Raw genomic sequence first — 15,117 nt, 5'->3', positions numbered from 1 at the left:
AACATTTTATTTAGGCCTATCTATGGCCTTCAAAAAGTTCACGACTCTACATGTTTCGTCAACTTTTTGAAGGCCATAGATAGGCCTAAATAAAATGTTTTTAATTGTGTACCAGTTTTAACTTTGAATATTATTTATAATTTTAACTTTATACACAAGTGCCAAAATACAATAATTAAATTATCTTCAATTGTTTAAGAAAAGATGAAGTTTTTAAAATCCCTTAAGTAACTTTTAACTGGAGCAGAGTGTGGACCAGTGGCTAGCATATTGGACTGTGGTTCTGAGTTTCTGTTGCTCATGCCCTGTTATTGCCATAAAACAAAATTGTTCTCTACACTTTTGGGTCTGGGGCCATAGAAATGTTATAAAAGTGACAGTTAAATCCCACTGTTTAATTAAGTAGCCCAAGAGTTGGTGTTAGATGGTGTTGACTAGCTGCCTGCCCTCTAATCTATCACTTTAAAATTAGAGATGGCTAGCACAAATTGCCCTTGAGTAACTTATGAGAAATTAAATAAACACTTATAACCACAGCACCAGACAATCAATCAACTTTAAATTTGTCGTTTGAATACGTTAATATTAATTGGCTTTTAAAAACCTCAGTGCTGCCACAAGTACTTATGACTGTGAAAAATTAAAAGCAAACTTTACTTTGGGCTGGAGATGACCTAGTAGTTAGTGTGTCAGGCTGTGAATCGAAAGACCCAACTTATAGTGAGAGCTCTTGATGCTGTGAGTGCTGTTTCCTAATTTTATCCATCTAGTCAGTTTTTAGGAAAGGCTATATCTGAATCAGGAAGGTTTCTGACCTGGCAGTTTGGCCCATATGTGCATATAGGGTGCCATTCAGGCTTAAATTCTCATTCCAATTAATTTGGCTATTTGTGGCAATTTTGTTGTTCCACAGATCATTACAGGTAATTGCCATTAAACAAATTCCAGTTTTTTGTGCAGTTTAAAGCTGATTCAATTCTGTGTTATATAAATATATTCTGTGATGTTCTCTAATAATAAAAAAAAATAACTTTAGAACTTTGTACAAAGGCATCAGAGTGATAACCATTATCCATTTGTATTATATAAAAATAATTTTTGTGTGCTTTGCTAAATTTTATAACTTTTAAATGTTTTTGTTTTGAAACGGAGAAACTGTAAGTCAGTTAATGTCATAAGTCAGGTTGTTAGTAAACACTAGTTTGTATGTTTTAAAGAATGTTGTACTGTGTATAGAACTTTTGCCTTTGTAGTATTTATTAATAGGTATTTTTCAACTGAATGAGGAAGTTAGGATTTTTATAGGAAAACATCCTGGAAGTGTTAATGAAATAGTCTTGAATAGTGTGTGAAAATCCTGTAAATTTGTTTTGTAGTATTTTATTGTTTCTGTTATTAATTATTTTTTAAATTTTTAACTCTAGTATTTCATCTAAAACACTTAGTTTCATAGAAACTAGTATTGGTTAAACTCTATTTATATTAAAATCTTGTACTTGGAGTTTATTTGAAATGTGTCTATTTTACAGTTTCTAGCCAATGTAGCAGAAATCATCATGGAAGAGAGTGAAGAAGGAGAAGCTCAGCACACCACTTGGAGAGAAGTCTTTATCTTGGTTGATCTCTTGTGTTGTGGAGCTATTTTATTTCCTGTTGTGTGGTAAGCACTTGAATAATTTATTAGAGAACTAAATTAATTTGCTTACACACCATAACTTATTAAACTATTAATAACATTAAATGTAGCTCTTACATTACTTGCAAAGGTTTATTAGTAAATTTTGAGTATTTTTGAAACTTTAAAAGCAAATAAAGTTTGGATGTTTTTTTCTGAAAGCTAGTTTTGAATGTGGAGTTTTTACTTTTATAACATTGTTCTAAAATAAACTGTAAATTCAGTTAAACCACAAAACTTTTTATATTGTATTTCACATAGTTAAGTGATTCTAACAATACAAAAAGCCATTAAATTAGATGGAATGTAAATTGTAAATAAAATCTTTGGTCAAGTGCATTAAAAGTTAAGTAGCCAAAATAGGCCTAAGAAGTTAGACTTACTGGGTATTGTGTTTTGTCTAAGATTTAGAGCCAGCCATGTTCTAGCAGTTAGCATACCAAGCATTATATTGGAAGGTTCAGAGGTCAAACTGCAATATGCTGCTCAACATGCTCTGTACATTTAGCTGTGGTATTTTATAAATGTGACAATCAGTCATGCTATGTGGTTAAATGTAACCACATAAACAGCAGGTTCTACTGACACATATGTATTTACAAATATTTTCATAAAAAGTTTGGAAGTGATCTTACCAAAAGTTTCCTTCTTACTAATGTTTAAAATATTTAATATGTTTCGTTTTTGTTAAAATTGAAATATTACACTATCATATTCATATATAAATGTATTTGTAGGTCTATCAGGCATCTTCAAGAAGCCTCTCAAACTGATGGAAAAGCAGCCATGAACTTGGAGAAACTTAAGCTTTTCAGACACTTCTACATCATGGTAAGATAAACTACAGTAGCAATTTTTCTTTTAAATAAGCTTTTTTGTTATAGGCTGAAGTAAGTCTAGAATTAATTTCAAATGAGAGTTGGATGTTTTCAGTAAGAAATGGTAACTTTTTTTTCCTTGTATACACAAAGTTCAGAATTTTTTTATATGCAAAACGTCTATTTACTTAAAGCTTGTTAATAATTAAGGAATCTGTTGCAATGATTGGGATTATCTTCTGGCAGAAATTATTTAAGTTTCTTTGAAATAAAACTCAAGAATTAATTTACTGATTGGTTTCAATTTTAAATTTTAGAATAGTCTTAGAATATGTAGAACCACTTAATTTTCATTCTTATTTTAGGATTATATTTACTATATAAAATAATAAGCACTTTATACAGAGCCAAATCTGATGAGCATTCTTGTGATGATGATATTATATTGTCATTATGAAACTCATGGACACATTTTGATTTGATTCACATCGATGATGCCATGAATGTAACATAAAAATACATATATAATATGTATTTTCATGTTTTATTCTTTAATTATTACAAAGGATATTTAAAATAAAGGACATCATACTTATTTACTCTCATGTGAACAGTATTTTTAACATTTCATTGCCAACCTATTATTAAGTGCCACTACTTCAAATAATATTTCAATTCCCTCAGTTATACTCTCATACTAACAGTATTTTTCACATATCTCTGCTGATTCATTAAGTAATACTTCTGTACTCTTAGTTATATTCTCATGTGAACAGTATTTTTAACACTTCATTAAGTGCCAGTACATTCACTGATGGGACAGCAGTAAATTTCTGGACTTAAACACTAAAGCCTGGGGTTTTATTCCTTGCATTGATAGCATCAGATAGACCATTGTGGCTTTGCTCTGAAACAAACAAACCAAAGTGCCAGTACTCAAGTGGAACTTCAATACTCTTACTTCTACTCTCATGTTAACAGTATTTTTCACACTCCACTACCAATTCTTTATCAAGTAATACTTCTGCACTCTTAGATATACTCTTATGTTTAACAGTATTTTTCACACTCCACTACCAATTCTTTATCAAGTAATACTTCTGCACTCTTAGATATACTCTTATGTTTAACAGTATTTCTCACACTTCACTACTGATTCATTATTAAGTACCAGTACTTCAAGATGAAGATGGTCAGTAATGACAAATGAAATCACAAAAATACAAATATGTATACCAAAACTGGAACAATGTTGCTATGTAATGGTTGGAGACGGCTTGTTGAAACGTTGTACATTTGCTGTTATGTTAAACTTATTTTAAAGTTTTCTTCATTACCCATTCAAGCCGTCTTCAACCATTATTAGTCTAAAAGTGGGTTCCTTGTCATCGATTGTTGCTGTGTGCTTTGTACTGTTTGGCCAAAGGCTTATAGGAAATCTATTTATAGCATTGTTTTTTGTAGATTGGAAAAAAAATTACATTTTTGTCACTAAAAATCAACAAGCATGAATGAAAACTTTCAGTGGAACAATAATGTAAATAACAAATGTACAGAGAATATTGTAAAGATAAGAAGATGTTAAAATTAATGATGGTGTTTGTAGTAAATTTATCATCTATATCAGTGCTTCCCAAACTTTAGTCATTCACATACCACCTTCACGATTTTTGCCATATCTGCATACCATCTGTAATAATATTTATGTTTTACTTAATATTTTTTCTTTAAATCGATTCACTTCTTTTATTTAAATAAATTTATTTTAAAAGAAAATTTCATAACACTAGGATAAATGGAAAACCAGTATCACTTACCATAATATTTATTTCAAGATGATTCATTAATTTGGTCCTCATAGCTATCACCACTTTTTCGCATTTGCATTTCCATCACAGTATTCACCTTTACGCTTTAAAATTCCCGTTTTTAACCACTGATCCATGATAGGTTCAAAAGAAAAATAAAATAAAACAGAGTGCAGATGCACAATCACAAAATGAGAATCTTTGTATAACACAAAGAAGTTGCTATAAAAAATAGGTGTTGTTTGATCACCAGTTTCACCAACAGGTTCTAAAATTTTACTATACTGTAAAAGCTTGAAACTTTTAGGAACAGATTTATACAAACTTTATCTTTTGTATTAAAGATTTGTTGAGTGTACTTCTTACAAAAACTGATTTCACTTTATACTTTTGGAGATGATATTATAATGAAAATATGGATTGATTATAAGGAGCTGGTCATTATTATAGATGAAACATTGGTCCATATTATTTTCTCCTTTGATATCATTGTTATTTAAAATGTTGCAAAACATTAGTATTGGAATTGTAAGGTTTTATATCAGAATTTTGAAACATTTTTGTGGTAAAAAATTGTACATCCAAGTTATTAAGGAAACTGCTGTTTCTTGACAACAGTTCTTGTTCAAAATTATCAAGTAACAAGAAGGAGTGATAGTGTAGCATCATAACCAGAGTAAGAAAAATCCACTTATGAGATTGACTGAAAGAATACAACAAAATATACCTCTGATGAGGATTGTGAAATAATTATTTTTTATTTCATGTTTAAGAGTTAAATGTCAGATTTATAGTGTGTTTCTAAAAAGAATGTTCTTAAAATACACCTTTATCAAGATAGATCTCTCTTTATGAAAAAGTCTGGGTATCTTCTCATCTGATTGAATTATTGTGAATTGAGGATACTTATTCATGTATGTTCATTACAGAAAATATATAATGATACATCTCTTCAATGTTTTTTTTATCATTTAATGGTTGTTTTTTTTCTGCTTTAGATTGTATGCTACATCTACTTCACCAGGATCATTGTCTACCTTCTCAAGGTATCATTAATTTTTTGTTATGATTAAAGTTTTAATTTGTATACAAAAAGAAATGTTTATATAGTGAACAGCATTAAGTGTGATCTAATTATTAAGGTGTCTTTTACCACCATAAACATACAATATAATATAAAACCTACATAATTAGAGATGTTGCTAAGCCTTATAATTTCCATTAGTTCCATTAGATTTATCTACCACCAACCTCATATTCTGTAGTTTAATATTCTAGAAAATAACTAAGAAGTACTTTGAGAACTTCTTAAGTGCAATAAATGCTGTAGATGATCACACTTAAGATTTACTTAAAATAGCTACAAAAGTGGTTTAAGAGTGTGTGAGTGTATGTCACAGAAGATAGTTCGGCTTGTCAACTGAAATCCTAAAGTAATTGAATAGGTCTAAGTTGATACTTGACAAAAAGGAGAGAACTACATATATAGTACTTATGATATGTCCATAATATCTATAGTGTTGAAGAATTTATTGTACATACGTTAACTTGTTCTGAATATATATATTATTTTGAAAATGAGTGAAGTGTGTGCTGTTTATTCATCGTTGAATTTATTGCTAACAAGTCAGACACACCTACTGTAGAAGAATCCTAAGCCCAACAACAACATAGGCAAAAAGGAAAGTTTTATATATATATATATTTTTTTTAATTCTGACATGATCAAATACTTTTGTATCTATTAATTAGTGTTAGACGAGTGAATGTGGGTTTAAAATCTTTTTTGCTGTTAAAATAATATATCTGCAAAGATATAACTGTTGAAAAATGTTTTCATGACAGTTTAATATATTTTTCTATATCTTGTAATATATTAGAATAAAATTATAACCTCTAAATACTTGAAAGAATACATTTCGGTGTTTTCTTCTTTAGTCTCCTTCATATGTAATATGGTAACTTTAAGTATTTATTTTGGCTAAGTGGTTTATGGTTATTACAGGTGATTTTTAGGACTTAGTAAACTCATTATTGACAAAATTCAAAACCAGTGTGTGTAATACTGGTAGTTATCATAAAACAGGGCTACAAAGAATATTTATTTTGACTGTGGTTTATGATCATTACAAGTAATCTAATAAAGATCAAGCCCAGGGTCTGATAGTTTACTCTTATCCTTGTCAAATTTGATACTTGTAAGTTTTAATTTTACTTATTTAGCTAAGCTTAATCTCCACTTGACTTTAAAAAGTTGTCTTTTTTTTATCCCTTCAGATCACCGTGCCTTTTCAATATGAATGGCTCAATGAGTTTTTCCGTGAAACAGCCACACTTGGATTTTTTGTTTTGACTGGTTATAATTTCCGCCCCACAACCAAAAATCCTTACTTCCGATTGTCCCAAGATGATCCTGAGCTAGAAATGGAAGAAGTGTAAGAACATGAATATCAATCATTTATCACACAGTCCTTTTTATGATGAATACAGTGAAAATAATCTTATGCATATTTCTTCACATGTGTTTAGGCCATAGTTAGCCTTCTCTAAAAGCTATAAAAGTACGTTAGGTTATAAAATTGTTAGTCGGTTCACAAAATTCACAAATTTTTTTAGCTGTAACAGTTCAGTATATCAAACTGAAACTTTTAGTTACCCACTTAATAGAATTGACTTATTTTTAGTATATGACTAAATGTTTCAGGTGAAGTTTATACTAAATAGTACTGTAATTAAAAAGCATGAAAGTCAGTTGCATAAAAAGAAGTGACTTGCATTTTTAATGACAAAATCAACATTTCAGACCTAAACCTTTAATCAAGATGTAGATTGTATAGACTACGAAAACATTACTACAAAAGCATGGGATTCAAACCAATTGTCACATGGGTAACAATATACAAATATTGAATTGTTATGAGGGCAACAGATCATTTGTTGCCTGAAATTTCATTGATATCAGGTCTTGTTATTTTATTATTATTATTATAAGTTATTTTTACCAGAAAGCTGTAAATAGCTTATACATAATAGACATTATCATAAATATGTGTTAATAATGTGTTTAATATCCATCAAAGGAATTATTGTTAATTGTAACATCTGTCTGAATGCCCTGTTCCTTGAGTGACCTGATCATTTCTTACATTTATTTAAAAGTAAATATTTATAACATACAGTTTTCTACCCAAACACTATCTGCTTGCACATAAGAGTTGGCAGTTAGTGTGCTTGCTTAATAGATAGAATATTAAGGTAACGTCACTTATTCAGTCTAGTTGCATTCAGTGATACAAATTGTATACCCTTGCTTATGTATAGGAGAAAATATAATTTGAAGTATATATAACACTTAAGTGAGCTACTTTAACCTCGTTACTAATGCTGTTTAGTGGAGTATGGTATAATTATATGTATGTCAGTATTCCTAAAATTTATGTCTATCTGATACACAGTCTACAGTGATTGTAAATAATTTTATGAGAACTTTTCCCATAATCTAAACCTTCGTTATGTTAGATATGTCTATCTACATAAACACATTTTCATGCAATAAAGTAGTTGGGTTTTCTGTAAAGTTTCTATTGTATGTTTAATACAACATTTCTAAAGTTAAAAATTTTTATGTCAGTATTTCTTGGTAATTATATAAATCTTGTGTGTTTAACTTGTATGTTGTATTTTTAAAAAATGCAGGTGTTGTTTCTATAAATCTGTTGTAATAGGTGCTATATTCAGCTTAAATCATATCAGGCAATACACATAGTATGTTAAAATGTGTGACAGATTCTGTTTGTCTCACTTATGCATGCAAAAATTCACATAACTATTTTTGAGAACAGATTAATTTTTTCCAAACAGTTCAGATTTCTTTGTCATTAATTTTATCAACAGGAACTAAAACACACTTCTTTTCCTGAAAGGAGGCCAAAGGCTGCCTGGAGAGGTTGCTTGTTTTAACCACTCACACCACAACACAGTAGTATGGTGTCTGTCAATCAGTCAGTAGACACTAAAATGACATCACGTAAGAAATGCTTAACATTGCAATTTGTACTGTCATTATGTCAGTAAAATGTGCGTGTGCCATAAATCACGAGAAAAACTATGCACTCTGTAGATTACACCACAGCATGACATATGAACTTCAAAAGCAAGAAATAAAAATATTTGTTACTCTTAATTTTGGTTTTATTTACTCTTGAAAATAACACTTTCAGGGAACCCACAGAAGTACATCTAGTATATATGTACATATAACTGGTGTGGATACGAAAGAATGTAAAACATTTGTTGAATTAATGAATGTGTATTTTTACTTGCTGTTCAGTTAAGATATACATTAGCAACATGAGTTACTGTTAACCTTGAGAAAGAGAAAACCTTTTCTTCTTTGAGAAAGTTATTTTCTTTCCTTACTTTTTGTTTTCTGTAGAAAGATATATGTACACTACTCAAGTATAAATGGAGAAAGAATAGCTTAAAAGATGTTTTTTATGCATTTCACATGTATGTACTGGAAGACAATGACCTCTACTTATCTGACATTGTTTTACAATCTTCACTGTAATACTAACAGTCTTGGTTAATAATGATATAGCTTTCAACAGGAATAGGTCAAAAACTAAACCAGTGAATGGTACTTTATTATGATTCATCATATTAAAAGTATGTTAATAGAATGTTTTACAAATCATTGGAATGGGAAAATTATTGTTTGATATTATTTCAATTTGGATTTAGTTACTAATGAATGCAATGATTTTATGTAGAATATTGTTTTTCTTTTATTGTAACTGTTTTACTAATAATTGAAATGATCATCATTGTGTAAAATATTTCAATCTTTGACTATTACTGTTTTGGTAAAGAAGGAAATGATAAATGTTATGTTGAATATTGTTTCTTTGACTAATCGTTCTGCTAGTGATTGGAATGGTGAATACTACATTGGTTATCTTTTTATACCTTGATTGCAGTTCTAGTTAATGCAATCATTATTGTTGTACTAATTAATGGAATGATAAGTGTTGTGTTAGATAATTATAGATTTTATTTGAAGACAAAAATGTAGATCTTCCATTTTGTAACAGAACATTAGCCAAAGCTTTGAAATCAACATTGTCATTAATATTAAATATCATATTAGACTGAGTAACTTAACATTACTCTCCAGTGTTCTAAATTTTTTTACTTCAAGTTATGGAATTAAATTCAAATTAGTAGAAAATATATTGAAATTTTGCCCAGTTTTGCAACATGTTTTGTGTGTATTTGTTAACTATATGATTCAAACAAAAAAAAATGTCAAGCATTAAATAACCCTTTTATGTAAGTATTGTTTGAGGCTGGAAAAAAGTATGAATATGAAGTTAATGACTACCAATATTATAAGTGTACCAAGATCGATTACTATCATTATTTTACATAAGAAATGTTTCTTGTCTCCATTATTTTCACTTCTCCCACAGTTTTCTTTTATAAAGTTATTGTTATGGTTTTTGGGTTCACATTCTGTTCCTTGATTCTCAACTAACTTCAAATGCTTCTTGGATTTCTGATTATCTTTAATTTCTCATCATTCTTATGGTAGAGTTTAGCAAGTATTTCTTCTCTGATTTTTTTCTGAGAAATTTATAGTATTCCCGTGCAAAAGCACTTAATTCATTTTTCATTTTAAAGTTGTTGTTGTTTTATATATACTTTCGATTTTAAATCTCACTGCTTAAGATAAACAGTTTACATAAAACTTTTTTTAAGCACTGTTCAATCTCAACCTTGGATTCATGTGCTATTTTACTAGTTATTTAGTGAAACTGAGTAATTTATTTGTAGCACTCACAAAGAATCAGTAAACAATTTTAAAAATAATTATGAAATCCTCTTGGAATTCCATAGTGTAAAAGAACCTACATGATATTCTGTCCTGTTCTGGAACCTCTACTGGGTGTTTAAAATTCCCTGAAATATTCAGTTGTTCAGTATTTTTGTTTTCAAGAATTTGTTTCAACCATTTTAGACACATTGCTGTGGGATGTCTGCATACAACAGCACAAAGTGTTAGTATGACAATATATGAATAAATAATATATGAATATAAATAATGAGCACTTATCAGACAACACGCGTGCGTGTGCGCACACACATATATATAAATTGAATTTTTAAGATTTCTCCCTCTCAGAAATGCTCTTTTTTTCTATCTATCAAATACATTCTAAAGATTTGTAAGTTTGTATTACACTTTCTGAAGTTTAAAAGTTTTTCTTAATTTTCACATAGTCTAGAATGATTCAAATATTACTACTCAACCTGTACCTTTAGTTGATCACTCTGGCCAAAATACTTTTTATCCCCCTTCTATTGCTTATGTCAACATCATATAAGAATAACCTAACAAAATAGCAAAACTTTCATTACAATTATCCAAGATAACTATTTTTATAGGCAATTTTGTCATGCTTTAAGAAAACTTAATAAAATGTGATTGTTCTAATGATAAAATTTAATGAGGAATATAAAAATATCTGGCATTATGCTGTTGGTGTTCTAGGCTACCAGATTGTATTTTATATGTAGAAATTATGTCCCCAAAACTTCAACCTGTAATGAATGTAGGTCTTTAGTTGTCAAAAATGCTTTTAGAAATTTTTCCATTGGCATCAAACAAATACTATTATTGTAGTTTAAGCTAAATTACATTTTTTGGAAGACATAGTATAATACCAAAACAATTCAGATTTTCAGTTTGTGTTTTATAGTTTTGATTTTGTAAAACTTAATATGAAGATAAAATTAGTAAGTATCATTTGCATTGCCAAAATCAGTTTTTAGAAGTATACTCGACTCAAAATGTTTATAAAAGAAGAAATAAAAAAGGTAATGGTTTTATGTTTAGTGTAGTTTACCAGTAATAAAAGAATAAAAAAGAAAGAGTTTGTTTTTGTCATAAAGAACTTTTTTATTTTTTTGTTATTTCAGGATAACTCAAACAGGATTAACTGAAGGCATATCAAAAAGTGTCAGATCAAGAGATCCTGAAAAGGAATGTAAAGTTTCCCAGCGAGAAATAAGTCACGAGTTTGACTGATACTGTAAATCTTGCATGCATACATATTGTAAAGTTTTTTTTTGTTATTTGTACATCATTAGGTCAATTTATCTTTTATGTCTTCTCTTTCATTATTTTTTCAAACTAGAGTTTAAAAAAGTGTTCTTTTTTTTTATTTAGTATCTGTTTTAAAATTATCGTAGAATTTTTTTGTATAAAAATCTGAAAATGTGGCTGTTCTAAAATTTCATAATTTGATAATATTTTCTCAATGAATAATTGTTTATTGTTAAAAATTTTGTTATTTAGAATAAGCTTTTCAAGCTTCAGAAATTTCATACCATAAGTTCTGTCAAAGAACTGTTATAGCCACATTTTAAATTGTTTCAAAATTTTACTTAGAAAATTGCTTTTCAGCTGTTATTCATTCTTGATACCACCAACTTGTTAACTTTTTATGCAATATCTTCAGAAATTATGAATTAGAAAAGCTGATAGAATTTGAAATATCCTGCTAAACTTTAAAAGATACTCTTGAAATTCTTTTGTGTTATTTAAAAACTGACTTTTATATGCACCTGCATATGAAGAGTTTAATTCTATTACTAATGACTAATGAAAACAAAATTGTATCTTATTATTATTATTATCTAAAGTGTAACAGTCTTGAAACAGCACATACATATTACATATGTAGTAATCTAGGGAATTTGTTCATCGGAAGGTCGTTTGAAATCATTTGTTTCAAGGAATTCTGTATTTTTAAAATACAAAACACACACTTAGTAATAAACATTTTGTGATGTAATCTATCCTTTAAAAGTATTGAACAATACAACTGTACAAAAAATTTCTAAAATATTATGCCTCATCAAAATATGGTAACTGTCATGTGTTACATTGTTAGAAAAATATGAAATACTAGAAAATTAAATGATGTGCTCTATATAAGTTTAAGGCACAGGTTGGTTCCCCCCAAAAATAGCAACTATACTTGTGTTTATATAGTGATATGTGTGTGTGTGCATAAAAATTTTTTTTTTTTTTATATTTATGATTGAAAGATAGTTCATACTTTGATTCTAAAAATTGTTTTATTTTTGTTGGCTTTATACCAGTCCAAATTTTAGTGATAGGTATGGAAAGGCTAAAGCCAACCTGGAGAGCATGCATACTTTTTTTATATAAAGGTTAAAACCACTAGAACAATAAATCTTTATTTAAAACATCACGTAAAATTGGAACTTTCAAATACTTGATGTTTCAACAACTGAAAGTTGTTATTTTCAAAGTTTTGTCTCACTAGTACATTGGTCATTGCCCGTATAATACTGTAATGTCACTTATATTGACTGATGGTAAAAGAAGAAAGTTAAATTTTACTTTGTGTATAATCAAATATTTTGCAGATTGCAATTTCAACAACGTAGTGACATGATTTTGTTTCATTTAATAAAAATATATGAAAAAACGCTTTACATTTCAAAGACAGAATTACCTAAATGATTTGTCAAAATATTTAATTATTTCTAAAGCACTTCTAGATGTAGTTTCCTACAACGAATGTTTGGATGACTGCTAAATGCTATTTTAAGGTCTTAAGGTTTTATACAGGGTATTATGAAGAAGAAATTCTAATGTTTACTTTAAGAATGTGTTTTTATCAAAAATTCATTCACTTTTCTGAAAACAGTATAAAGCAAGACATAATATTGTTTGAAAAGTACAAAACCAAATTTCATTATTTTCTTTTGATCTCTGTGATTATATGTAAAATCTAAATTGGTCAATATGGAAGAGATTGAACAATTTCCTAAAAATAAAATGTCATCTGCACTCTAGTAGACTTTTAACTAGGTTCTGAAGATAAGATTTTTGGTTTTCTTTCGTTTAAGGCACAGATAAATTTAAGATTTAAGGATCTGTTTCATAGCAATGAAGATAACATCTCAGCAGCTGCATAAACTGTGCTGTTAGTTTTACAGCATTGTAAACAGTATATATATATATTCATAAATTTCTGTGTGAAAGTTCTTCAAACAATTTCATTTTTTTAAGAGTTTTTGTTTTTACTTATTTTATTTTTTCTTTCCTTCAGTAGTTTTAATGACTTTCAAAATTAATGGCTATAAATTTGGAATTCTGGATAAATTTGGATATGAGTTCTAATAATTGTTTTTCAAAAGAGTTTTGAACACAAGTAATATGCCACCAGTATGAAAAAAAAAAAAAGGTATGTATTGATCATTAAAGCTGCATAAAAGAATTTCATCATCACAGACTTGATATTTGGTATTTAAACTTTAACATTTCGTGTTTATGATGTGTGTAGTGTAGTATTTCCAAATGTGAATTTTAAAAACAACATACTTATTACATTTGTAATGCTTGAGGATTGCTTCAGGAACTTCTATTCCCTAGTAGTGCTCGTATGTAGCATCAAAATCTGATGTGAATTTGTGATTTTTTATAAGCATAGAAGAGTGTCAAAGGAGTAAATTAAGAATATTAACATAATAAGACTTGTATACATGATTAATCTGTTATTAATACAGGTATTAGTACTTGGTTAGGAATGTTTACCTTTAATGACAAGAACGATTGTATAGCTTCTTTTATATCTCTACTAAAAAGCTGAGAGTACTATTCCTGTTTTACATTTTGTAATAAATATACTGTGTATTTAATGAGTTTAATTGAACTGATCTGTGTTCTATACCCTATGCAAAAAAAATAAAAAAAAATGATTGCAGTTTAATGCATCCTTAACTAAATAATGCATTGTTTTCATAGTCTAACAATTCATTTTGGTTATATAAGCATGCTATGTCTCTCTATTCCAAGTGTATACTTGATCTGTTTGTATTCTTCAAATGTTTTATGTTTTTATTATAGTGTAATGGGAATGTGATTATTTTTCAAACTGTGTTTAAAAGCTACGTAAGCAATGGAAATTAGTTAATTATTTGTGGAAGTTCAGAAAATGGTAAAAACTAAAATTCAAAATTTTTGTTTTTAAATTGGTATTGTAGCTACCTAGTAATTTATTTTAAATATCTCTTACTGATAAAGTCAACATTGATATAAGTACAATGAAAATTTTATGTAGAGAACATACAACATGTGTAACAGTCTAAAATTAACATGCTGCTGCAATCAGGGTTCAACACAAAAAAACAATTTATTCACAATAACAACACTTAGAGATAAATTCAACTCTTACCAAAACACAGTTAATAAACAAGTGCCTGGCCAGGACTTCACACTAACATTAATACATTAATAATCAATTTATCATAAATATTAGTAAATGAATAATAATGGCATCAGGAAAAAGAACCAGAAAGAAAAAATCTAATTCCCAAAAAATACAGGAAATACAATATTTCAACAATACCTTTTAATATTGATAACAATATCGAGTAACAAACAGCAATAACCATATCCTTCAATAACTGTTTCATGACACTCTCTCTCTCTTGCCAGTAGATCAGTCACAATGCATGTTAGCATTTCTACCTGTTCTGTCAATACTGACACAGACTACTTCAAGCTTTACACATCAGACACACTAACTTCCTTAGTAATACAGTTATTTTTAAACACTAGTTAACTAATATTTGGCTGAACTTAAAATACTGCTGTATTAATCACTTGATACCAAATTGAGAAACAAGATAAAATCCAAAGTCAACAGAACATTGGTTTGTCATCTTCATGCAGGATTTCTATATATAACTGTTATGTATCTGCTTGTTTGATAAT

At 28.5% G+C, this 15,117-nt stretch overlaps 1 protein-coding gene across 2 annotated transcripts in view; it reads left to right on the top strand.

The window, feature by feature from the left end:
• LOC106472257 (protein GPR107-like) overlaps positions 1-11,569 on the top strand; it is a 48,229-nt gene extending 36,660 nt beyond the window's left edge. For both annotated transcript variants that reach the window (XM_013932887.2, XM_022401576.1), the window contains exons 12-16: positions 1,530-1,660; positions 2,413-2,506; positions 5,300-5,347; positions 6,579-6,736; positions 11,283-11,569. In XM_013932887.2, coding sequence (XP_013788341.1) covers positions 1,530-1,660; positions 2,413-2,506; positions 5,300-5,347; positions 6,579-6,736; positions 11,283-11,391 — 540 coding nt within the window. In that variant the 3' untranslated portion in view covers positions 11,392-11,569. The remainder of the gene's footprint in view (positions 1-1,529; positions 1,661-2,412; positions 2,507-5,299; positions 5,348-6,578; positions 6,737-11,282) is intronic.
• Positions 11,570-15,117: the final 3,548 nt, after the last annotated feature.

The sequence above is a fragment of the Limulus polyphemus genome, unplaced genomic scaffold, assembly GCF_000517525.1.
Source record: "Limulus polyphemus unplaced genomic scaffold, Limulus_polyphemus-2.1.2 Scaffold118, whole genome shotgun sequence".
Lineage (NCBI taxonomy): Eukaryota > Metazoa > Arthropoda > Merostomata > Xiphosura > Limulidae > Limulus > Limulus polyphemus.
Note: the sequence above shows the minus strand (reverse complement) of the source record. Positions and strands in the feature narration are given on the sequence as shown.